The 25758-nt window shown below is 51.9% G+C and overlaps 1 protein-coding gene across 2 annotated transcripts in view; it reads right to left on the bottom strand.

Moving 5' to 3' along the window:
• The window catches only part of SLC24A4 (solute carrier family 24 member 4), a 171973-nt gene extending 147014 nt beyond the window's left edge, over nt 1–24959 (bottom strand). For both annotated transcript variants that reach the window (XM_019462090.2, XM_019462091.2), the window contains exons 1-2: nt 24830–24959; nt 22812–22922 (exon numbers count right to left, since the gene is read on the bottom strand). In XM_019462090.2, the coding sequence (XP_019317635.1) occupies nt 22812–22922; nt 24830–24959 (241 nt within the window). The remainder of the gene's footprint in view (nt 1–22811; nt 22923–24829) is intronic.
• Between the last annotated feature and the right edge of the window lie 799 nt (nt 24960–25758).

The following is a 25758-nucleotide window of genomic DNA, read 5'->3' as shown; positions in this document are numbered from 1 at the left end:
AGAGGGAGGGAGAGAGGGAGGGAGAGAGGGAGAGAGGGAGAGAGGGAGAGAGGGAGGGAGAGAGGGAGGGAGAGAGGGAGGGAGAGAGGGAGGGAGAGAGGGAGGGAGAGAGGGAGGGAGGGAGGGAGGGAGGGAGGGAGGGAGAGAGGGAGGGAGGGAGGGAGGGAGAGAGGGAGGGAGAGAGGGAGGGAGAGAGGGAGGGAGAGAGGAGGGAGAGGGAGAGGGAGGGAGGGAGGGAGGGAGAGGGAGAGAGGGAGAGAGGGAGAGAGGGAGAGAGGGAGAGAGGGAGAGAGGGAGAGAGGGAGAGAGGGAGAGAGGGAGAGAGGGAGAGAGGGAGAGAGGGAGAGAGGGAGAGAGGGAGAGAGGGAGAGAGGGAGAGAGGGAGAGAGGGAGAGAGGAGAGAGAGAATCCAAAGAAGGCTCCAGACTCTGAGCTGTCAGCACAGAGCCCGATGCGGGGCTTGAATTCACGAGCTGCGAGATCATGACCTGAGCTGAAGTCGGACACCCAACTGACTGAGCCACCCAGGTGCCTCCCAGCTTAGTTTTTAACGGTGATTGCATATTCAAATCACTAGGAGAGCCTTGAAAACCACTGCAGACTGGCCTACGGCCTAGAGGTTCGGACTTAATTTGTCTGGGGTATGGCCTCAGCATTGGGGGGTGGGGGGGGGGTATAATCTCCACAGGTGACTCTAATAAGCAACTGAAGTCAAAAACCACAGCCCTAGTTCAATGCCAATTCACCATGTGACAATCATTTTCCCCTTTCATAAGTAAAACTACCCCTGCAAGCAGCTATTACCGCAACGTGAATAACAGCGTGAATATAAGGCCCTTTTAATAGACGGTTAAATGATGCCCATCTCTCCCTCATGACCTCAGATTTCAGCCCAACATGTTATGTTCCAGAGAGACTTCCCTCCTTGTCCGCAGATCACGCTTTCCCATAATTAATGTTTACTGAGCACCTCCTGTGTGCAGAGACTGAGGACACGTGGCCTCATGTGTCCCGTCCCCCCCTCCCAGTCATCCAGAGGTAGGGAGGATAAGCCCCATTCTATAGATGGAAAAGTGAAGCTCCAAGAACAGTGTAAGGTTTGAGGACAACAGACCTTCATATTCCTGCGTGGCTTTTTTTTTTTTTTTTTTTTTAATCCCATTTGCTATAAAATCTGAACAGTAAATAGAAACAGAAAGCTTCAGGGTACCCGGGTGGCTCAATCAGTTAAGTGCTCTGACTCTGGATTTCAGCCCAGGTCACGATCTCACGGTTCGGTTAGTGAGATCGAGACCCACACGTCAGGCTTTGCACCGACAGTGTGGAACCTGTTTAGGAGTCTCTCTGCCCCTCCCCCCCACCTCTCAAAATAAATAAACATGAAAAAAAATTTTTTTAAAGGGGAAATAGTCCAGGAGTGCCCTCTTTTCTGGCCACACTAGCCTCCCTGCCCCAGAAACCACCCTCCTCAGGCCCTTTGCACTTTCTGTTCCCTTGGCCCGAAACCCAGCTCCCAGTACTTCTCCTCCGGCAGAAGAGACACCCAGGCCCTCCCCCTCACCACATGCAGACCTCGCCCGCTAACAGGCCTTCCCTGGGCTCTCTTTTAGGTCCCCAAACCCATCTTGGTCACTACCTCCTTATCCTCATTTCTTCTTCTCAGGATATTCGTCAGCTCACATTATACACCTACCTACCCACAAATTTATCTTCTGCCTCCTCCAAGAAAGCAAACTGTTTTCCAAGAAAGCAGGGACTTTTTGCTCACCACCACATCCCCCAGTGCCAGGCACGGCCCGGGTGCTCAATACCCACTGCTGTAGCAGCCCTTGTCATGGGTCAAAGCCTGTTCCCAGTGCTCTAATTATGGTAACGCACTGCTCACCAAGACTACTCACCTCAGGGGTGTCATCACCCACCGTTCTATAGATGGGGAAACTGAGGCACAGAAGAGTTAATGAGGAACTTGCCCAAGGTCACGGGCAGTTAAGTGGCAGAGCCAGGATTCAAACCCTCGGGCAATCCAGCTCCAGAGTCTGCCCTTCTTTTTCTTTAATCTTTATTTATTTTTGAGAGAGAGACGGAGTGCAAGCAGGGAAGGGACAAAGAGAGAGGGAGACAAAGAATCCGAAGCAGGCTCCAGGCTCTGAGCCGTCAGCACAGAGCCCCACACGGGGCCCGAACTCACGAACCGTGAGATCACGACCTGAGCCAAGTCAGATGCTTAACCGACTGAGCCACCCAAGCTCCCCTGGAGTCTGCACTCTTAATCATTTCCTGAATGAATGATTAATGAATCCGTGAGTGGAGCGGCCAAATCCCTGAGTCCCTCATGGGGTTGCCCTGAAGTTTGCCCCTGGGGTACAGAGCACCCTGACTGGGCATTCTGTCCGTTCCCTCAGCCAGGCTCCATCAAATCTTTCCATGCTGCCCGGACACCAGTTTGGGCAGCAGCAGGATTTTAGGACATTTCAAAGCCAGGAGACAGCCCGAAATCCACCCAGACACCTTGCTGTGACACGGGCAGCGCAGGGCGCTTGGCAAGCTGGCCAGATGGGACACGTGAGGTCAGCCAGGCTCTCCTCGCTTGTGGAGGGACTAAAAGGCTAAGCTCCCTCCCCGGCAAGAACCCGGCCCCTGTGCCTCCCTCCCTCCCTCCCTCCTTCACCTCCAGGCAGCTTCCATTTGTACCCCCATGTGACCAGGACCCACTCCTTGTGACCCCTGAACAGGGTCAAGTATCACCTCAGGACCAGTTCCATCCTCTGCCCCGAGGCTGGAGTCATCTCCCCAAAGCACGTGCCTCATCGGCTCAGTCTTTGGCTCAGAAGCCTTCCCCCAACTCCCACTACCTTGTAAGAAACCCAAACTTCTTAGCTGGACAACAGAACCCTGCTGTCATCTGATTCCAAGATGATCCCTCTTCCCCAGATCGCCCGCCCCTCGCTTAACACTACTCGTGAGCAAACCACACTATTCTACTGCTGAGACCGTATCCGACAGCCTTCACCAGCTAAAACCGTCGGTTATGATACAGTAACAAACAACCCCCTGAAACCTCATACAAACATCATACAACACACTCTTAGTTCTCATTCGCATCACATACTGGCAACCACAGGTTGGCTTTGCGTGTCTTCCCATTCTAGAATCCAAGCAGAAGGAGGAGTCCCACCCAGGACACTCCATCCTCATGGGAAAGGGGACAAAAGAATGAGAGCTGGAAGAAACACACATGGCTTTTATGGCTCCCCTCAGGTATGGTCTAAGCCGTGTCCTTGGCCAAAGCAAGTATAGGATCGAACAGCCTATAATGCAAGTCGCATCCACACCTATTCAGGAAGATCTAAAGTTAGGTAAATGCAAACAGTCACACGAGCCACTGCAGAAAGCCCTGCCTCGAGACCTCAGTCCACATGATTCCCTCCATCCATAAGGGTCAAAGGTTGTCAACACCCTTACGGCCAATTCCTCCATGAAGACGCATAAGGAAACACCCGGTGCTTCTCTGAGCCCTGACCCCTGCCGGTGTGTCGATGTGTGCCCCTCAAGCCCCGGAGAGCATGTCAGTTATTTGTACTTCACAGTTTACCTTCCTGTTGGACAATAATTTAGGATCCTTGGAAATGGCATCAGTCTTCCTCCCTGGGGTATTCTGCACGGAGTATGTATTTAAGCAGCGCGAACGCAGTCACTGAACGAGTTTACAGAGGGCTGGATTTGGCTTTGGAAGATTTTTTGTTTTGTTTTGGGTTGCTTTTTGTTTTCTTTCGTTTTGTTTTTTGGCAGAAAGAGAGTTCCTTTCCTCATGACAACCCGCTGATATCTGGATTCATGTTTCCTCCTCCCTCCCGCACTGTATTAGAGAGAGCCCTGCTCAATTCGTCTACACTTGCCAAAGTGCCTCCCACATCAGAGGCTCTTGAGTTTCCTGGCTAAATGAACAAAGGAGTGTGTGAGCAGATAGCCCGAGCAGACTTTTAGCTCAGAGGCAGCGAAGGTTTGAGAGGAGAACCCCATCAGTCTGAGAGGCAGGGAGAGTATCTGGGGGACAAAATCTGGTCTCAAGGATTAGCCAACTCCAGATAACTATCACTCAGTGAAATGGAGAGTGACAGTGAATTTCTGATTAAGTCTGCAAACTGCTTTCTACCTTGTCTGCCAACTACCCCCGGAAAATAAGACGCCTGGGTACTACAATTTAAGACACGGGATGGCATCCAAATACTCCTAAAATAGGATTATAAAAAGAAAGAGGTGAATGAACAGATGAGCCACAACAGACCCCATCAAGCAAACCCCAGCATCATACATTCCTGGAAAGAGTGGAGCAAGTCCAAAGATAGAACCTGGAGTAAAAATGGACTTTTGGCTGGTTTTTTTCCCAGGCCCATAATATGCTTACAGAATAACATAAATGCCGTTAAGGGTTTCCCCCACACTGCTACACATCAGACCAAAGTGAGACTGGGCAACCAAGATTGCCAGACCCTGGAAATTCAATAGGGACAGCAGGCTACTAAACAGTAGCTCCTGAGGTCAAGTCCCGCAGAGACAAATCCCCATCTCAGGGAGGGGCAGTGTTTCCAAGCCCAGGCCATCTGGCCAATAGCACAAAGGCCAGAAACTCTAGCTCTCAATCTCCAGGTGACAAGGAGAATTAACAGTGATCTTCCTGGATGAGAAATATTTGAATGTGGTGCTCTTAATGCAGGAGATTTATTAATGCATGAGATCTCATCAATGAATGAGACTTTAGTAAAATATCAAAATCAGAAATGCCCCATCGGATCTGCATTTAGCTCTGCATAATTACGGTAAGGCAAGTCCACATTTGGGCACCCAAAGGCATCGCTGGTGATTTCAGGTAAGTGTGGGCCTGCCTCCTGACCAGGTTGGCTCCTTGAGGACAGGACCTTTGACGGCCTCCCTAGAGAGGTGGGTAACAGATACCTGTCGATAATGGGATGGATTTATGGGAGACTGAGGCCGAGGGGCTGCTAATTACCAGATCATTCCCTTGCTCCTGGGCACACTGTCCTCACCACCCTGCACGCCTGTGGCAGAAACTCCAGTGTTGGAGCCTGATCTGGGTGAGGAAGACTCATGGGGGACTGCAGCACACGAGGTCCTGGGACTCTCCAGGCCTCATTTCTTGTCCTGGCGCCACATTGCAGCTGGGAGTGAACCCCTCCCTGCACAGCTCCCTACCCTGGCTGCTCCTTACCACCACCTTGGAGCTTGGAGAACACGTCCACCTGAGTCCCAGCCTTATAGACTCTGATTTAATTGGTCTGGGGGCAGGGGAGGGAGGGGTGGGCAGGCAGGGGTTAAAAAAAATTTTTTTTTTCAAGCTCCCTAGGTGAGTCTAAAGCACAGCTAAGATTGAAAACCTCAGCAACAGACCTGAAATTTCCTCATATACTGTAACATACAAGGTTGGGAATAGTGGGTTGGATTGTTAGGCATTTCTCCATCCATACCCACACCCCCCAAATATTTGGAAAATACTGGGTGTAACAAGTTTAAAGCTCAGATACTTGCACACCCATGTTCATAGCAACATCATTCACCACAGTTAAAAGGTGGAAACAATCAAGTGTCCACCGATGGATGAATAAACAAAATATGGTATATGCATTAGATGAAAGGAATAAAATTTTGGGTGAACCCCGAGGACATAATGCTAAGTGAAATAAGCCAGTCACAAAGAACAGATGCCACAGGATTCTGTTTATCATGAGGTACCTGGGGTAGTCAAAATCAGAGACAGAAAGTAGAGGGTGGTTTCCAGGAGCTCAGGCATGGAGAAAATGGGGAGTCATTGTTTAATGGGTATGGAGTTTCAGTTCGAGAAGATAAAAACGTTCTAGAGATGCGGTTGCACAACACTGTGAATTACTTAATGCCGTTCAACTACAGCGGCATTTAACTTCTAAATGGTTAAAATCGTAAATTTTACGGTTTTGTGCATTTTACCAAAACAGAATGCTTGTAAGTGTAAAGGTTTCTTTTTTTTTTTTTTAGGTTTATTTTCGAGAGAGAGTGTGAGAGCAGGGGAGGGACAGAGAGACAGGGAGACACAGAATCCAAAGCAGGCTCCAGACTCTGAGCTGTCCGCACAGAGCCCGATGCAGGGCTTGAACTCGTGAACCACGAGATCATGACCTGAGCTGAAGTTGGATGCTTAACCAACTGAGCCACCCAGGTGCCCCTAAGTATAAAGGTTTCTTTACTGCAGAGTATTCCAGAACCTTGAACACACTGCTGCGGCCCACTCTGTCCTCACCAGAGGCAGACTTTACAGTCTTTCCCAGACTTATTTGATCATAGAAGTTTTCTTGAGCAGGAGATGGAGGGAGGGGGCAGACCACCTGTGGACCGGTGCTGCTCAGGGAATGCTGGGTCAAGCTTCACATCCCGGAGCTCTGGTTCAGTAGCAGTCACAGCACCAAGCAAAGCAGCCCACAGGTATGGTCTCTTATTTCTGCCAAGACCCCCCCACCCACCGCCCCAGGTAAGCACTTTGACCCCCATTTCACTGATGGGGAAAGTGGAGGCTCAGAGAGACCAAGAAACCTGCCCAAGGCCACACAGCTCACTGGCAGGCCTGGGACCCAAGCCCAGGTCCAGCAGACTCCATACTATTCTCACTGCTCTAAGTGTGGTCTCCAGAGAAGCACAGAGATCACCCAGGAGTTTGTCAGAAATGCACAGCCTCAGGCCACACCTCAGACCTCCCCCTGCATCTGCCCCTTTAACAAGGCCCCCAGCTGATCATGGGCACATTAAAGAGGCAGAAGAGAGCTCAAAACCTGCTGTCTTCCTCTCAGGTCCCTTCAGACATGATTGATTCTAAGCATTCATTTTGAGCTTGGAGCTGGGGAGGGGCGGGGGCTGCAGAAACAGCAGCAACATCTTCCCAGTGCACGTGGTCTGCACCCCCTCTCCCCTTTTCCTTCTTCCTGCTAATGCATTCGGGTCACCCAAAGCCCACAAGTCATTTAGTTACACCACACTACATTGGGATTTTTGCCAGCTCAGGAAAAACAAGCATAGTTTAAATGATTTCAAAGCAATTCTTTCAAGGGCTTGCCCTCCCCCGGGGCTACAGAATTACCCAGAAATGGGAGAGAGAAGAGACGGGACTCAAGGGCCGGGGCCAGTCCACCCTGTAGCCAACATGGGTGTGTGTGTGTGTGTGTGTGTGTGTCTCGCTCTGTCTCTCCAGCAAGCTGCCAAATCCAAATACCCCAGGTGATGGGATTTCCCTCCATTTTCCTGGGGAGACTGTTGGAGAAGCCAAGGTTTCCTTTGAGAGGCACTTCGGGGAGGCCAGCTGCCTGATTCTTCCCCTCCCTGGTCTGCCGATTCCCCAGATACAGCCTTTAGGCACCGGGTGAATCTTGTGAAACCATCCGGTGCCCCTTCCCACAATGTTCTTTTCAGGGAGGCTTAGCTAATTGGCCAGAGCCACTTAGCTTCCCTAATCTTCGCTTAAAAGTCATTCTACCTACTCCATTAATCGCCTTTATCAACACTCCTGCGGGCCTCTGGGGCGTTTCCACCTCTTTCTGGTACCCGGTTTCTCCGGGCTGGGACCACCCTCCAGCACAGAGACTATTCCTGCCTCTCTTCCACCCCTCCTGCCCTGCAGGACCCAGTGCCCTGTCCACACCCTCATCCGCCACCTACGGGGAGGCTCCCTGCACTCACGGAGAGCACAGCACAGGTATGTCAGTGGTCCCCAGGCCCCGGTGCTCGTCTCCAAATAAGGTGAGGCACGAAAGTCACCAGGACGCCAAGGGAGGCTAGGCTGTTGTCACCGAGCCAGGTGCCCACCTGAATGCCCTTTCAGGAAGAGGGCTCGGTTCCCCCCTTTCCTGCTCATCAGAGGGGGTGGAGAGGGACAGAAAAGGAAACCAGGAAGAGGCTCTAAGTAGTGATTGTCCTGCAGAGAAAGGACCCTAGAGCCTTCCCTTTCTTGTGTATGCGCGGTGTTCTACATTTTATAAACTCTTTCCCGTGGTTTTGTTTAAATGCCAATGTGTGGCTTCTCACAAAAGCACCTGCAAAGTCCTGCTGGGATTCAGCCATGCTGATGTAAAGAGCGTAATAAGCCGGGTGTCCCAACACTTGAGGTGGAGTGCAGAAGGCACATGAGGGCAGAGCTCCATGCTCCGCTGAGCCGTGCTCCCTGGGGCCAAGATCCACACCTTTGTGTCCCTTCGGCTCCCCGCCCGGCAGGTGCCCAGGGTCCTTGCACGTGGGTGAAAAGAGGGGTGAGCAGTCACTCTGGAGGCGAGAGTCAATCTTTCTGACTCTTAAAACCCTCCGTGAGCCAGAGGGAGTCCAGCCGCCCGAGCACGGTAGGTAGCACCTTGGGCTTCGCACAATGCAGCCACAGGGCCCGCCACGTCCCCTCGAGGACCCAAACCCGAGACCAACTGAAAACCCCCACCCTTATCCCTGATCCGGCCAGGCTCTGTACCACCCTCCGTCTGCGATCACCACATCCACCGCCAGGAAAATGCCGCACACTCCCTTCTGTCTAGCAAATACCCACTTGCGTCAAAGCACAGCTCAAATGCTGCGCGCTTCGTGATGCCTTCCAGCCACGCTGGGCATTACAGAGCGTCATTCCAGGTCACACACGGCGAGTACAAGTCCACCTTCTCCTTCTAACCTGGGGACGCACGGAGGACAGGATCTCTCCCCCTCCCCCATCCCAACATCCAACCAGCACCCCACCCACGGATGTCCGATGTCAGGCGCACTTAGGAATATGAAATTCAGGACAGAAACCAGCCGCTGTGCCCGGTCCAAGACTCTTCTTGGACGAGGGTCCCCATACAGGGGTCCAAATCTACAAAAGGAAGGAGTGCTTCCCGGGCCCCCGTCTCGGATAACGGTGGCGCCAGGGACCATTCACCTGCACCTGGGAGCAGAGCCAGCCCCCGCCTCTCAGCTTGCAAATCCAGCACCTGCTGAGATCTGTAGCGTCCGCCTCCCCAGCTATTGCTCAGCTTCTCCCGTGAGACTATCGCTTTTGCCTACGTCTCGCCTAAATAATGGAGCGATAGCTCCAATTGTTCTCTCGGGCTGCTTTTTTTGGGGGGGTCCCCAAAAGCTCATCGGGCATAATGCCAAGTACTTTCACATGGGCCTCAACTGAAGCTATCGTCCCACGTGGCCTGCGGAGTCATCTTCCTAAAACACAGAGCTGCTTGGAACCACTGGCCCCCACCACTCATGGGAGCCCAAAGGCCTTCGGGTGTTTACGGCTCTCGGTCCCGCACACACTCACCACAGGTGACCTGCCTGGCCTACCTGCCCACACACCTTGCGCCCCGGTTTACCGCGCACCCACCTGTCCCTCAGCCAGGGGACCCTTCGTCTTCCCCCAAAGAGCTCTGGGAACAGGCCGCCCACGTTCGAATCCCTGCTGCTCACACCTCTTGTAAAAAATGGGTCGGGGCACCTGGGTGGCTCAGTCGGCTGAGCGTCCGACTTCGGCTCAGGTCATGATCCCGCAGTCCGTGGGTTCGAACCCCGCATCGGGCCCTGTGCTGACAGCTCAGAGCCTGGAGCCCGTTTCAGATTCTGTGTCTCCCTCTCTCTCGGCCCCTCCCTCACTCATGCTCTGTCTCTGTCAAAAATTAATAAACATTAAAAAACTTGTTTAAAAACATGGGTATCACACCAATGAGGATACCACCACCTACCTTCCCAAGACCGTCACAGGGGCCAGCAAGGAGGTGCACATCAGGCACGGAGAACTCGTGGGTCAACCCCACTATTACCCTTCAAAAGTCAACCTGCCCATCTTCAGGGACCCCTTTGATGTGGAGCACTTCTTGGTTCTGACATCCAAGACTTAACTGTCCCTCCTCTGTTCCCACCACAGGGACCGCGGCCGTTCACACTCCCCCTCGTATTAGGGGTTAACTTTGTCGACTCTGCTCCTCTCAACCGGAATCGAAGCTCCCCGGGGGCAGGGTCCACATCCAGGTCAGTTTCCATTTCCCCACCGGCCCAGCAGACAGGGTTGGCCAGTCAGCATTCACCCAGCAACCAAACATTAAACCCAAGGATGGCTTCCGACCTGAGCTCAGAGAAACTGTCCTCAGGAGGCCTCTTAAGTAGGGTAATTTTTTTTCATACATGTGATTATTTTAACATGTCTGAGGGCAAGAGCTGAACCAGCTGGCTTGAGATCAGCCCAGCTAAAATGTTGGTCCCTGAAGTTGGCAGGGTCCTAAGGGCTGGTATGTGTGGGGACAACCGAAATGATCTCCATATCTTTCCATTCTGCCTAAAGCGTCCACCAACAGGCCCTCTGCCTCACCCGAGCCAAACACAACGCTTCGGCCAAATCCTCTTTGCGGTTTTATGGATCAATTCTGAAAAGCCCCGAATAACTGATTTTCTCTGGTCCACAAGGAAGGAAGTCTTCAAAGGGGCAAGCATCTACCACAGTTGTGCAAACAGTGGTAATGACATTCTCACAGCACTTTGCACTCAATCTTCAAAGCTCGTAAAATCAACAGGATCACCCTTCTGCCCATTTCACAGGCAGGAAACTAAGGCTCCCATAGCAAAGTGTCTTATACAAAACTGTACAGGTTGTGTCAGGGCCAGAGCACAAACTGGTCTCCAAATCCCTCATTCATCACATCCCACATCACCAACAGGAAGGACCAGATTTAAAACCCACATCGGGAGACCCAATGCAGCCTGTGTGGGCTGGGCAGTTTTTCAGCATCCGCCATGCAAAAGTCAACGGCTTCTCATCCTCAAAAACTTAACAACAAGCAAAGAGAAGTCCAGATGTTCATTTTTTTTAAGTTTATTTTGAGAAAGAGAGAGAACGAGTGAGGGGGGGAGGGACAGAGAGGGACAGAGAGAATCCCAAGCAGGCTCCCCACCGTCAGCACAGAGCCCGACTAGGGCTTGAACTCACAAACCAGGAGATCGTGACCTGAGCCGAAATCAAGAGTCGGACACTTAACCGACTGAGCCACCCAGGGGCCCCAGTCCAGATGTTCATTTTTAACTTGAACGTGAAATGAAGCAAGTGCTGCATTGACAAAATTCACCCTCAATCCTGCATCAGAGGCCAGCCCTAAACGTTTATCCTGTAAAATTATAGTTTAACGCAAGTTATTTTTCAGAGATAATTTCAGCAGCAAGAATTTGTACAGCACTTGCTCTGTGCCAGGCACTCTTGTGAGCACTTTGCATAGACTAACACCACATTCAGTGCTCACAGCCCCACGAGGAAAGTACCGCGTGGCCTCCTACAACGGTGCACACACGCGCGTGTGTACACACACACACACACACACACACACCAGGCATTGCTCTAGAGCTTGGGCTACCTCCGTGAACAAAACAAACCTTTCCCCCTCCCTGAGGCTAGAACGCAAAGTAACTAGCTCAAGTTCAAGGTCACCTAACTGGGAAGGACAAACACAGGACGGGAAACCAGGCAGTTTGGCTTCAGAGTCCACCTTCTGAACCCTTAATCCCTCCTGGCTGAGTGTTCTGATCTGTCCCAAGACACCAGGCTAGAAGGGGCAGCTAAGGAGACAACAGCCACTTTTGCGGGGCAAGCTCCTGGACGGGTAGATGGATGGGGGTCTGTCCGTCCCGTCACCATTGGCTGCAAGCTGAACTGACACCACACTCTAGCTAGCCTCAGAACCAAGGATGCCAGGGACACAGTCTTGCCCTCTAGGAGCTCACAGGCTGCTGGGGAAGGACTGGCAAACATCTCCATTGGTACAACTGCAATCTGTCCTGAGCAATCACTGAGCTCAGCACCACCTGTGAACGGGGGTGACTGTCCACCTCTGGCTCAGTAGGGCCCCCGTGAACCAGTGTGCCAACTTCACCCGGGGGTCCGGTACATTTCCCAGCCCCGGCCCCCCTCCTTCTGCTTTAAAAAAAAAAAAAAAGTAATCTGATTCAGCCCTAGCCCTGGTTAAGCACAGACTCTTGCTAAATCCCCAAAGCCTAATTACTTACTATTCTGCACGGTAATCTTAGGAGGTGTTTGTTTTCGCTCTCCCCTCGGATAGCTGGTGAACAAGAAGCAGCGGTTGCTAGCAAGCATTGCTGCAGGTACAGACGTGATGCTGCGATTTCCCAGGCAGCACGTTCAAGTACGCTGTGCCTTCTGCTCAGCATGTCCTTCCACGGCCACCTCCTACCCTTCGAGGCTGGGATCAGAGGTCATCCCCAGGACGGGCACCCTTCCCATGAACCACTGCACTCTTTCCTCCCGAGGCAATTGCCACAGGCAGTTCTGTGTTATCTGAGCACCACCCCCCCACCCCCACCCCCGCCTGTCTCCCCTATTCTGTGGTGCATTCCATGACAGCAGGGCCCCGGGCCATTCAGGCTTCAGAGCCCAGCCCGGGGGCAGAGTGCACAGGCACTCAGAAATGCATGTTGCATTTGATTTCTCCTGCCATTGCTAGGAGACCCAGGGCCGGAGCCCTGCACGGTGCTGAATTAGCAAAGGGCACTGTAGGTCCAAAAACAGAGTGGTCATGCTTTCCCATCCGTATGGGGATGATCCACTGAGCAGAGAGCATGCCTTGCTTTGGCTTCTCAGCCACACAGTGACTGTCTGTTCTTTTCCCAAGGGGGGCATTCCACGGTCCTTTCAGGAGAAACTTTTGTATACGGTTCTGGCACATTTTTCTTCTTTTTTAGTAAACTGCTATGTTCCAATGTCCTCTTCAATAACGGGCAATGTTTAATAAATTTATTTTAAAAGCTTTTCTGTGGAGTTGAATGACTAGCTCTCTTCCACCCAAGGCAACACATGGCACTGCTTAATGCTTTCCATTTTTAACTTGGGGAGGAACGTTCCTCAGAGTTCAAGAGGAAGCCGAGTGGGCGCTCTCTGGATTGCGGGAGGCCCGCATGGCACCAAGAGTGGAGAATCTGGAAGTCGGGGGGTAGCAGATGGCCCAGTAGGGAGGAGAGATTGCTAGCAGATGGCCCCAATAGTTTGGATAAGGGGGGAAAAAAACTTTTAATAGCCAGAGAAACCCTGAGAAAGAAGAATAAGGTAGGAGGCATCACACTTCCTGATTCAAGCTAACTTATAAAGCTCCAGTTACCAAAACAGTATGGTACTGCGTAGAAACAGACAAGCCAACAAATGGAATAGGATGGAGAGCCCAGAAATAGACCACACATATATACAGTCAACTGTGTGTTGTAGTCAACTGTCCTAGTCTTTGACAAGGGAGCCAAGAATACTCAACAGAGAAAAAAGGGTCTCCAACAAATGGTGCTGGGATAATTGGATATTCATATGTAAATGAATAAAACTGGACCCCTACCTTACACCGCTTACAAAAACTAACTCAAGATGGATTAAAAAGTTAAAAGGTAAGACCTTAAGCCATGAAATTCTCAGAAGAAAACAGAGGGATAAAGCTCCTCAACATGGATCTTGGCAGTGAATTTTTGGATACAACACCTAAAGTACAAGCAATAAAAGCAAACATAAACAAGAAGGACCCCGTCAAACTAAACAGCTTCTGCAAAACCAAAGAAAGTATCAACAAAGTGAAGAGACAACCTACAGAATGGGAAAAAATACTCGCAAACTATGTATCTCCTAAGGGGTTAATATCCAAAATACGTAAGGAATTCAGACAACTCAACGGCAAAAAAAAATAATCAATTTAAAAAGGGCAAAAGACCTGAACAGACATTTCTAGAAAGAAGATCTACAAAAGGCCAACAAGTACATGACAATATGGTCAACATCACTAGTCATGGGGGAGACGCAAATTAAAACCACAGTGAGATACCACCTCACACCTGCTAGAATGGTCGGTATCCGAAAGACAAGGTGTGACAAGTGTCGGCAAGGACGTGGAGGAAAGAGAACCCAGTGCCCTGCTGGTGGGAATGTAAAATGGTGCAGCCACTATGGAAAACAGTATGGAGGTTCCTCAGAAAGTTAAAAATGGAACTACCATATGACCCAGCAATCCCACTTCTGAGAATATACCCAAAGGAAATGAAAATACTAATGAAAGGATATCCGCCCCCTCCCTATATTCACAGCATCATTCACAACAGCCAAGACGTGGAAACAACCTAAGTACCCGTTGATGGCTGAATAAAGAAGATGCATATATGGAATATACACAACAGAGTATCATCCAGCCACAAAAAAGGCGGAAATCCTACCATTGTGATGCCATGGATGGAGCTTAAAGGCATTATGCTAAATGAAATAAGTCAAATAATCAAATACTGTACGGTCTCACTTGTAGGCGGTGGGGAGGAGACAACCAAACTCACAGAAAAAGAGATCAGGCTTGTGGTTGCCAGAGGTGGAGGGTTGGGGAGGGGAGACTGGAGGAAGGTGGTCACAAGGTACAAACTTCCAGTTACAAGAGAATTAAATCCTAGGGATCTAACATATGACACAGTGACTACAGCAAACCTCGCTGACTGCGTGGTATGTAGCAAAGTTGATGAGAGTCAATCCCAGGAATTTTCATCTTAAGGAGAGAAATGTTTTTTTCTTTATACTTATCCACAGAAGATGAATGTTAGCTGAACCCACTGTGGTAATCGTTTCACAATATATGCACATCAAACCATCACACTGAAGCCTTGAACTTCTACGGTTATGTACGTCAACTATTTCTCAATATAAGTGGGGGAGGGGGACAAACTTTTGATTGCAAACAAACCACTATTAGAAACACACCCAGAAGCAGAGCCCCCACAGATGTGTGTTACTGCAATGAACAGGCACCCCATTTCTCAATGGGGTTCCCAGACAGTGGGGTGCCCAGACAGTGACAGAGACTGGAAGGGGCAGCGGAAGGCTCCATTTCCAAATCATCTTTCCCCCACCATCCGTTGATAATTATGGATAAGGATATAGGCTCACAACTCAGACCATCCAAATTAAAAGGCTCCATAGGGAATATTTAGGGCAAACTATTCCGTCTGATCCCATAATTGTGGACACACGTCATCATAGATTCATCCAAACTCATCAGAAGTACAACACAAAGAGTGAATCCTGATGTAAACTCTGGACGTTAGTTTACAACAAATGTACCACAGTAATGCAAGACGTTAGCAGGGGAAGCTATGGATACAGGAATTCTATTTGCCACTCAATCTTTCTATAACCTACAACCGCTCCACAACAGTCAATTAAACACACACACACACACACACACACACACACACACACACACACACACCCTTGGCCTCGCTTCTTGCTAGCTAGGTGACTCTGGACTTGTTATTTCATCTGAGTCTCCTTTCCTCATCTGCAAAATGAAGACACTAACAGCACACACCTAAAGGGAGGTTAGGAGGAGCAGGTGGTAGCCACCATGATGACGATGACAGTGACAGCAGGAGCCGTGTGCTTGGGACACCTGAAACACTTAATGCCTCCATAGATCGTGTGGTCTCGGTCTTGCAGCAGCCCTGTGAGACAGGTAGGGACTGCTGCTATCCTCAGTTGACAAAAGAGAAAACCTGAAGCATAGAGAGATTATGTAAGTTGCCCAAGGTCACACAGCCGGCCAGCGGGGGGCTCAAACCCACACATCTGCCTTCACCCCATCAAACGCTCTTCTCCAAGAAACAGCGAGCTGGTGCTTGCTGGGGAAGGAGCCCTTTCTGGCGGCTGGAGACAGCGCCAATACCGGGACCCAGATCTTTGGTCCCTGAGCCATTTGATTCTCTGTAATAACATCCCTACTCTCAACCCCCCAAAAGCAAAGAACGATCCCTCTGATGATGAGCTGCCGTCTTCCTGGGCCTCCACTTGTGATCGGGCTGGTGGCTGTGCAAGCCCATCAGCATTCCAAGGTGGTTGAGGACCCTTTACCCAGGAAACCACGTGACTCTGCAGGTTGCCCCATCCAGCAAACCCCCTCCCGGGGCTGGAACTTCTGTCCCTGCCCCCCCTGGGGCCATAACTGGACTGACCTCGCTGCACCCAGTAACTAGTTCAATCCTTGCTTCTCCGAGTCAGGGTTTGCATTTACGTAACAACTTTAAAACTTCAGATGTGCTGATCTCCAAAGCCTGCTGAAGCAGTATTCTAACAGACACTGGGTCAGAATCCAGACGCTGAGGCACGTCCCCAGTAGCACCTCACCTCCACACCCACATCCTGATGTACTTTCTGCGGCTCTAGGTCCCCTCTTCCCACCCCACCCCTGCTTTCTCATGCTTTCCGCACCTCTGCTCCCCACACACGGGCGCCTACAGAGACCCACTGCAGCGCTCACCTGCTCAGTGACCTCATCTCCTCCCAACCCAGCCTCCACGTCAACTCCCGTGTGCGGGCCCGCCCCACCACCTTCACCACCCCCCTCTCCTCCCACTGTGGCCGTGCATCAGCCCTGGCACAGAATCACGGGTGAGGGTAGATCAGAGCCAGCTTAACCGTTGAAGAGCCTCCATCAAGAGCCCACATCCACCACTCTGCTCTCCTGAAAGCCTAGGAACTGCCTCCGTCCCCAGATCTCTTTCATGTACCCGTCACCCCAGCAGCCGTCTTTTCCCAGCCTTCCTTCCATGGACACCAAAAGTTTGCATCCTCCCAAAATGCCTATGTTGAAGCCCTAAGCCCCGAAGTAATGATATTTGAAGATCGAGCCTTCGGGAGATGATCTGGGTTAGACCAGGTCGTGATGGCAGGGTTCTGGTCTGATGGGATCAGAGGCCTTACAGGAAGGGACCGCAGGGAGCTGGCTCTCACTCCCTCTCTCTCCTGGCCACGTGAGGGCACAGCAAAATGAGGGCAGTCCACAAGCAAGAGTTCTTATCAGAACCTGATCAGGTCTTTAGACTTCCAGCCTCTGGAATTGTGAGAAAAGACATTTCCGGTGTTTAAGCCATCCAGTCTTTGGAATTCTATTATAGCAGCCTGAGCAAAGATAGACACATAGTCATCAGCCATTTCAAATTGAAGACTATTTGAAAAGCAGAAAACCAGGGGTGCCTGGGGGGCTCAGTCAGTTGAGCATCTGACTTTGGCTCAGGTCATGACCTCGCAATCCAGGAGTTCGAGGCCCATATCGGGCTCTGTGCTGACCGCTCAGAGCCTGGAGCCTGCTTCAGATTCTGTGTCTCCCTCTCTCAAAAGTAAATAAACATTGAAAAAAATATTTTTTTTTAAGTCAAGAAGAGAAAGCAGCAAACCAAACGAGACAAAGCAAATCCCTCCAGGATCAATGGTGGGGGTGTGAGGAGGGGGCAAAGCTCCCCTCTCTTTTTTCGAATACGGGAATAGGATATTGGGCACACAAGTGAAGAGGTAGGACATCGCGGAGGACAGAGCACTGATGACTTCAAATGTGAGGGAAAAGGCAGCTAAAGGAGGGGGGAGGAGGACCCACCCCAGCTTTACAGCCAACATGTAAAGTAACACCTCATTGTCCAGAGCAAAAAAACCTAACAGTTTTTCAATTTAGAGGTTAGTCCTGCAAGGTGGGCCAACTGCCAACATCCCAAATCTTCAAAATATTTTTTAAAAAATTTGTTTTGAGGGGGAAAAAAATACACATTTGGCAGGATCCCTACTTAACTTGTCCTCATAAAATTCAATTAACAGACAGTTTCCCAGTACCTACAATTCACAAGCACTGTATCGTGTCTGGGGTATGCAGATAAGAAAAGAAAATAAGGACAACGGAAGCTAACGTCTAAGCATGTAAGAATTCCAAGGGTATCAACTCGTTTATTTCTAACAATCCTCTGAGGTGGATGTAATTATCACCCCCTTACTGTCCCAGAAGGAAAAACTGAAGCATATGCTGCTTTTAAAAAGCAAACAACGCTCAGTCGGGAAGTAAACCAACAATATAACAATGCGCAATTGTGTCTACAAAGAACAAGGACAAGAGAACCGGTGACCAGAAGGCTATTGGGGCCCCTGGGTGGTTCAGCTGGTTGAGCGTCCGACTTTGGCTCAGGTCACGATCTCGCGGTTTGTGAGTTCGAGCCCCATGTCGGGCTCTGTGCCGACAGTTTGGAGCTTGGAGCCTGCTTCAGATTCCGTCTCTGTCTCTCTCTGTCCCCTCCCCTGCTCATGCTCTCTCAAAAATAAACATTAAAAAATAAAATAAAATAAAAAAGGAGCCTACTTTGGGTTGGGTAATCAGAGGAGGCCCATGGGACATGTCAATGACAACCCATTTTGGAGGATCGAGGGGCAACAGCATGGTTCCCAGAAGCTCCAAAAGTCAGCCACAGGACATGCTTGCCACCAGTCCTAATCTCACAGGTCAGAGCCAGGCCCAGGCATCTGTATTTGTCAGAGCCTCCAGGTGACAGAATCCCGGGTTCCTCCCACTCTGGTGCCACTGCCAGAGACATGTGCAAACTCTTTTCCTGAAGGTTTGTCTCCACCCCCAAATTCCTACATTGAAGCCCTAGTCTCCCAAGGTGACGGGAGTCTGGGGTGGGACTTCTGGGAGGTAACTGGGTTTGGAAGAGGCCATGAGGGCGGGGTCCCCATGGTGACAGGAGTGCCTTCATAAGAAGGGGAAGAGAGACCAGAGCTCAGATTCTCTCTCCACCCGGTGAGCACACAGGGAGGCAGCTACCTGCAAGCCAGGGAGCAGGCCCTCACCCAGAACCACGTCTGGGCTCCCCAGCCTCCAGAGCTGTGAGAAATACACATCTAAGCCACCCGTCTGTGGCATTTTGTTAGGGCAGCCCGAGCTAAGACAGTTCAAAGTCACGGCCTCTCGTTCCTATTCCATGCGTTTTGCGTGGAGGGACCCACCTCTCTTCTGCAGTGCTCCCTCTTCATAGACTGTGAAAGAAAAATTTAAGTCCTAAGAGGCACCAATCTCTGGGGGAAGATAAGGACTTTCCCACAGACCTCAGGGGTCAAAAATGATGATGATTTTTTTTTTTTTAAGCTTCCCTACATTCAAAAATGAAACCCACTGGTTTCCAGGAAAATCTCTAGGTTATCCCAAGTCTTAGCCTTCATTCAACATTCAAATACTTAACTGAATGCCTGCAAAGGGTCAGGCAGCATCCTGGCTCAGTGCTTCTGGGCCGGTAGTGTGCATGCACATTGCCGCCGGGGAGCTCGTTGGGATGCAGATTCTGATTCAGGAGGCCTGGGTGGACCGGAGACTCTGCATTCCCGACAAGCTGCCAGGTGATGCCAATCCCACTGGACAGCAGGTCCCTAGCCCAGTGAGCGTCAACCCTGGCTTCATCTTGGACTCACCAGGGAGCTCTTAAAAAGTACAGATTCCCGGGCCCCAGAGCAGTGAAATCAGACACCCCAGGGACAGGACCGGAGCATTTCAGAAGCTCTTCCAGGGCTGAAAGATGTGGGCAGAGCTAAGAGTCACTCTTCTGAGCACAGAGCAGTGAGCAAGGGAGCCCTCAAGGGGAACAGAGGACAAGTAAGCTACTTTAGATGGCGATACGAGTCACAGAGATATAAGGTAATGTGATGGGGGAGGTACCCAAGCCGTGACGCGAATAATGAGATGGGAACACCAGCAAGGCCTGGGGAAGTGGCCCCAGGTGGAGCAAAGAGCCCATTTTCCACCTCGAGACTTAAGAAACCACCAGAGCAGGGTACCGTTCAGGTTTTCTGGAAAAGAAACTATTCCTTACAAAAACGTGAACTTTTGTTGACTGCCCATGGGGGGGCAGGGGCAGGGGTGCACTTTAGCTCTGGATGTTCTGACAGAGCAGGAAATTCTTAAAGCCCCATCTCCCCACATGCCTAAGAGACCTCATCTGGCAGACCAGGACTGGGGGTCCCCTAGCCTGGGGAGACAGATGCAGAACAGAAACCTCAGAGGATGCAAGAACCCTCCGTGGTTCTTTAGGGGCAACTCCTTTAACTGTGTAGAGAAGAGAGTGGTCACCCTCTGTCACGCTCTGAAACTGTAAGTGGGAGGAAGTTCTGATCCACCTGTACCAAAGCAGCAGCCTGGGGATGGGACCCTGTAAGGGAATAGTTACAAAGAGTCGAGTGCCTGCTCGGACCAGAAGCAGAGCCCGGGACTCAAGTGTATGCCAGCCCAAGCCCAGCCCTCCCCACCGCGTCCCCCCACCAGCAATTAGCTTTAGGGAGTCACGTGACCCAAGCCAACAGAACTTCACTACCTCCGAAGTGCCACCGGTACCCCTCCCAGCACTGTGAGGTCTGGGAGGACAGAAAGCTGGAGCCTAGTAACAACCTGCCCACGCCGGAGAACTTCCGAGTCCAGAGACAGAGAGAAACTGAGTCATGACACTTCACCTTTGATCTCACACTTTCAGGGACTGACCCGATAAATTCCCTTTGGCACTAAACCCAGTTTGGGCACGTTTTCTGTCTTTGCCCTAGAGGCCTGCCTCATCTGGAGCCCAGGACTACGCCAACTACTTCAGACCCGGTCCTCTGAGCCCCTGAAGGGTTCCCGGGGGGTTGATGACTGTGCGCAGGGCCTCTGCCATCCTTCTGCCTCACAGAATGTTCCCTAGGTCAGGAGCCCGTCTTCTACAGGACAGTAAGCTACTTGACAAAGCTGCCTCTTAAGCTTGCTTATACACCCTCCCCAAGTGCCCATCGGAGGGCTGGACACACTACAGCAGGCGTGTGCTACGTGCTTGTGAAATGACAGGGGGCCCGGGGATGAGGTAGCTAGAAAGAAGTCGGGAGTCAGCCCCCACCTGGGCTGCAGGAAAACTAGAGCAGGTGCAACAGAATGGGGAGGGTGTGGGATCCAGACCCAGGTGACCCAGGAATGCTCCTGACCGCCAAGAGCTCTTGGGGAGTCACTAAACTTCTGAACGTCCCATTCTTCATCTTTGCAAAAACCCTGGAAGGATAAATTCTTCATACTCAAAATGTCCTTTCACTCCATCACCCGAAGCTTTATGGAATCCTCTCTACACGCAGGGCCTGATTTCAGAAACAGTCAACCAAAAGCATAACCCGTGGGTGTTCACTATTGCTAAAGATACTATTTCCGATACCCTCTCTGGAAGGGGGACAAGGCCAGGTCTTCCTGCCAAATAGGATGCCTGCCCCACAGTTAGTCGGGTAATTTTTGATGAGACAGTACACTGAAGATACAGAGGCAATAATGGGGCACAGGAGACTATCCCAAGAAATGGGGCTCTGTCTCAGCCAATGCGCCCAATGTGACAGAAGTTAGAGGAAGGCACAGCCTGACCAAGATGAGGGTACCAGAGAGCCAGAAACCAAAGATGCACTGCTCCAGATTCTTTACCCAGAGTAGCAAATTGTCCCCGGCCCTTGCGGATGGTGCGAATTCCAGCGTCTCAGGTCCCCGGAGGGCACGGACCCCAACATTAGTCTCTGGCTGTACATGCATGTGTTCACCTGTTCAGTCCATGCCTCCACCCCTTCTGGTAATGAAAGATGTCCAAGGGAGGTTAAATGACTGGATGAGCACTGTGGCTGGGAGAACTACCCGGAATTTCTCAGGAATCGATGGTCCAAGTTCAAAGTCAATCCCAGCAGCTTCTCTGCAGGCCTGTACTCACCTACCCTCCCTGCCCCCACGTGACCTTCTCAGAAGGCATCCTGAGGGGAGGGAGGTGGATGGTGTAGTAAAACAGGCTTTGAGGGAGAACCCTGGCCTCCTATGCCCGTGGAACTAAGCATTTTAATCACACAGGCCTAGATCCCAATGCCAGCTTCACCACCCAGAAGTCCTGTGACTTTGAGCGACTCCTATCTTCTCCCTAGAGGTTTCCTGACATGTAGAATGCAGAGAAGGCATGCCTACGAAAATAAGTCAAGACTGCCATCCAAACCTGCATCTTTGCCCTGGATTTCCACTTCCTTTTACACACAGCCTTACCGATCTGACCTTACCAGATTCTTCCAACAACCCCAGAACAGGAAGTCCTATTCTGCCCATTTTACCAACGAGAAAACAGACACAAAGATAATGTGGCTTCCGGGCAACTCGGTGGAAGAGCCAAGTGGTCCCCCATCTACAGTCTCAAGTTCTCAACGGGCTTTTGAACACTTCACCCACTGGATCCTTCCCACAATAGACCCCCAAGTGTTGGAGCCAGAACTCAAGCCCGGGACTGCCCCGAGGCCTGGGCGGCTTCTATTTGCCTCACTGCTTGCAGGTACACTCCCGGGATTCTTCTTTCCCTATTTAAGCAAAACCTGCCTGTGGCAGAACAGATAAAATGTCATTTCTGGGTCCCTACAGCCTCTGAGCCCCTGGAGAAGCCTGAAGGGGAACATCGGAATTGCGGCCAGCAGAATCCATTTCCCGAGCTGGCACCATACCCTGGGAACTTCCACTGCACACAAAGACCCCAGCCTCCACAGCGTCCTACCCCTGCAGATGCCCTGGCATGCTGTGACCCTCACGGGAGGGTCATCCCAAAGTGCCACCTGCCATGGCAGCTGCATTTGCTGCCCCGAGAGTTCCATCAGATGGATACCGTGAGCAAAAGGGAAAGAAAACAAAGACTCCCCCGCCCAGCCCCGGGCAAACAAAATCAAGACAGCCTTTAGGAGCGTGGTGAGAACAAAAAAAAAAAAAATGAAATTTTAAAACTCTCCAATGTGACCTTTCCCGTTGCTGGGTAAAGAAAGTACCAGAGTTGCTTAGCAGCACAACTGATTAATGCCTGTACGTCACCTTTTCTATGCCTGACAGCTACCCTTTCCCACCCAGGTTCATCAAAGCACCTGTCTCAGCTCTGGCTGTAACGTCCACATAAGCACCATCTGGAGGCCAAATGCCTTGAGGCAAGGGGGGAGACGGATTTCTTACCAGGATCCGTGCAATTCTTAGCTGTCTGAGTCCCGTTCATTGGTGCCATCAGTTTTCTATTCCTCCATGTATCTGGTAGAACATGTTTGCTAGCAGAAGCCGTTTTATGCCCTGGATTGGAAAAGAAGTCACAAACACCGTTAGGTCAAAATGGTGCTTTCTTCCAATGACCTTACACGTCTGTATCTGGCTACATAAGCAACAGCCCTGTTTGACTACTCGAGCCACCCGTAGGGAGTGAGACAACGATTAGAAGCACAATACACCTGCTTACACTCCGTAATCTGTTTCTTAGATCTGGTCCATTGTTTCTAGTCCCAGATGGGTCAGCATGTGATCTGACCTTGGCCAAGAGCACTCAGCCCCTCACAGGGTAGGTAACCATGAAGTTCTCGTCCAGTAAACATGCTCAGGTGTCCCTGCCCCTGACGAACTACAAATGGATTATTAGGTCAGCAAAAAGGGGGGAAAAGGTTGATGGGCTCTGGCCCAGAGCTTCTCACCCTTGAAGGTCCACAGAAATCACTTGGGGACCTTGTCGAAATGCAGATTCTATGTCAGTAGGTCTGGGCTGGGCCCTGGATTTCTGTACTAACAAGCTCCCAGGTGATGCTAATTCTGCTGGTCCAAGAGCCACACTGAGTAACAAGGGACATCAGCGGTGTGGATGCCAGTGACCAAACACTGTTAAACTCCTAAAGGTAATTTCTGATCTAGCAAATAAAAACGATTCTCACTTTAAGAGCTTCAAAGTACTCATTTACCTCTCCTGATGTGCACACAGCTTCAGCTGGGTAATAGCAACTCTCCTATAATGCTGACACCTAAGAGCCTCTAAGCATTTTGTTTTTTCTGGGGGTGTAACTGAGGGGAAAAATACACGGACCCGGCCCAAATGCAAAGCACCCGGTTAAGATGTTCAAATAACCTTCCTGGGTTTCTGTTGGAAAGAGCCATTTTTTTACCTTATGTTCTCAAATCACAAAGTTGGGGTTTTGAAAAACAGTTTAAGAGTTGAATGAAGTTCCACCTGATTTTCACCTATCACGATAAACCTCTCTAGATTGTCCCTAACTGCTCAAAAAGGCACTTCCTGCTTTATCTCCACCCTCCGGGTTGCTAAGTCACCTGCATTTTTCTTTTTTCTTTTTTTTTTAATATGAAAAAGTAAAAGGTCCACAGCGCCCAACTAAAAACTGGAGTGTTAGCCAAGTGAACGTCTTCTGAAGATTCCACATGGGCTCACATCCCCCACTCCACCCCCAAACAGATCTTTTTTTTTTTTTTTTCTAAGTTTCTTTCTCCACCTCAGATTTGCATATCCTAAGAGACTCCCAAATCACTCGGTCTTGGATGAAGGAGTGCGGCTTCTGGTTCCAGACACCAGTGCTCTCCTACCGTGGGGATTAAAAGCAGTTAAGCGATGCTGAAACATGGCAGAAACCTCCCGAGGGGATTGCCCCCGACGTTTTCAGGGTTTGGAGAGGATGCATCAGGACCCCCAGGGAGCTCCTTTGGCCGGCGGTGGGGGGGGCGAGGGGGGGGCATGGATGAGACCCAGTGCCCAGCCTCAGAATCCGGGTTTTTGAGAAACGCGGAACACAACCCTCTCCGCTCGCAAAATTGGAAAGCGGACCACTCAGTTCGGTCCTCCCGAAGCTAAGAGAATTCACACCTGAACCCCGCCCCTGCGCCGCCCGTTCCCCCACGCACTCTGGGGACGGGACTCGGGAACGGAGGGGCCCCATGTTCAGTCTTTCATCTTAGTAACACAGAACTGCAGCCGCGTCCCGAGCCCCCAGGGGCCGCGCGCAGCTCAGGGAAACGGGGACCACAGCTCAAAGCGTCGATGTCAGCCCTCCTGGGTGCGCTCTACCTGCCGGGTGGGGAGGGGACGGGACCGGATGAACCCTTGGGACCAACGTGGCAGGGAAGGAAAGGGAGACGTCTCGGAGCTGCCCGTCGGCTTCCCAGCCCAAGCCCCTCAACTCCCGGGGCGGGCCCGCACCGGCACCTACCCAAGCTGCCAAAGAGGCCGGACGCACAGCACACCAGGGCCAGCACCGCGCACACGAAGCCAACTTGCTGCGGCAGCATCTCTCGCCTCCTGCGAACTTTGCGCGGCCGGAGGGGCCCGCGGAGGGCCATCCTGGAGCGCCTGGGTACCGTCCCCGGGAGAGGATGGGGAGCTTCGGCGGCCGGAGTGCTAGCTGTGGCCGAGCGGCGCTAGGGCTGGAGCGGGCGAAGCTCAGAGGCCAGAGGCTCCGGGCCAAAGCTTCATGGCCCGCGGGCGAGGTCGGCGGGGCGGCTGGGAGAAGGGAGGTGGGGGCGCGCGGCGCAGCCGGAGCTCAGAGTCCCGCGCGCGGCGTGCGCGCTCCGCGCACCATGGCTCCGGGGCGAGGAGGCGATGCCGGCACGGTGGCGCTGGCGGCCCTGGTCCGTAGGGCTGGCGCAGTCGCGGCGCTGGAGCCGCTACCTGCCCGCTCAGCCTCGGCGCGCTCGCCCGGCCGCGGCCCCGGCAGCAGCGTCCGGGGGCTCCCGCGGGGAGCACTCAGTGCGCCCCCGTGCCCCGCGCCGCCGCTCCCACTCGCAGCATTCTCCCCCTCCAAGTTTGTCGGCGGCCGCTCAACAGCAGTGCCCCCCTGCTTCCCGGCGAGCCAAGCCCGGCGGCCCAGCGCGCGCAGGGAGAAGGCAGACTGCTTCCGCGGGACCCGCGACCCTCGCCGCGAGTGGCCTCCACGCCAGCCCTCCCGGGGGCGAGCTCTCCCCGGGAACTTTCTCTCCGGCTGCCAGCGCCTGCGTCTGCGAGGCCGTGGCGCCTCCCGCCCGCAGCTCTCGCCTCCCTTCTCCTCCCCTCCCGCCCGCCTCTCACCCCCCTCCCCAGCACGTGTACTCCTCCCCGAGGGCGCGCTCGCCCGTGCGCTCCTCCCTTCCCCCCCCGGGAGGC

The sequence above is a fragment of the Panthera pardus genome, unplaced genomic scaffold, assembly GCF_024362965.1.
Source record: "Panthera pardus isolate Hobbes unplaced genomic scaffold, ASM2436296v1 HiC_scaffold_24, whole genome shotgun sequence".
Lineage (NCBI taxonomy): Eukaryota > Metazoa > Chordata > Mammalia > Carnivora > Felidae > Panthera > Panthera pardus.
This window is presented reverse-complemented; position numbering and strand designations above follow the sequence as displayed.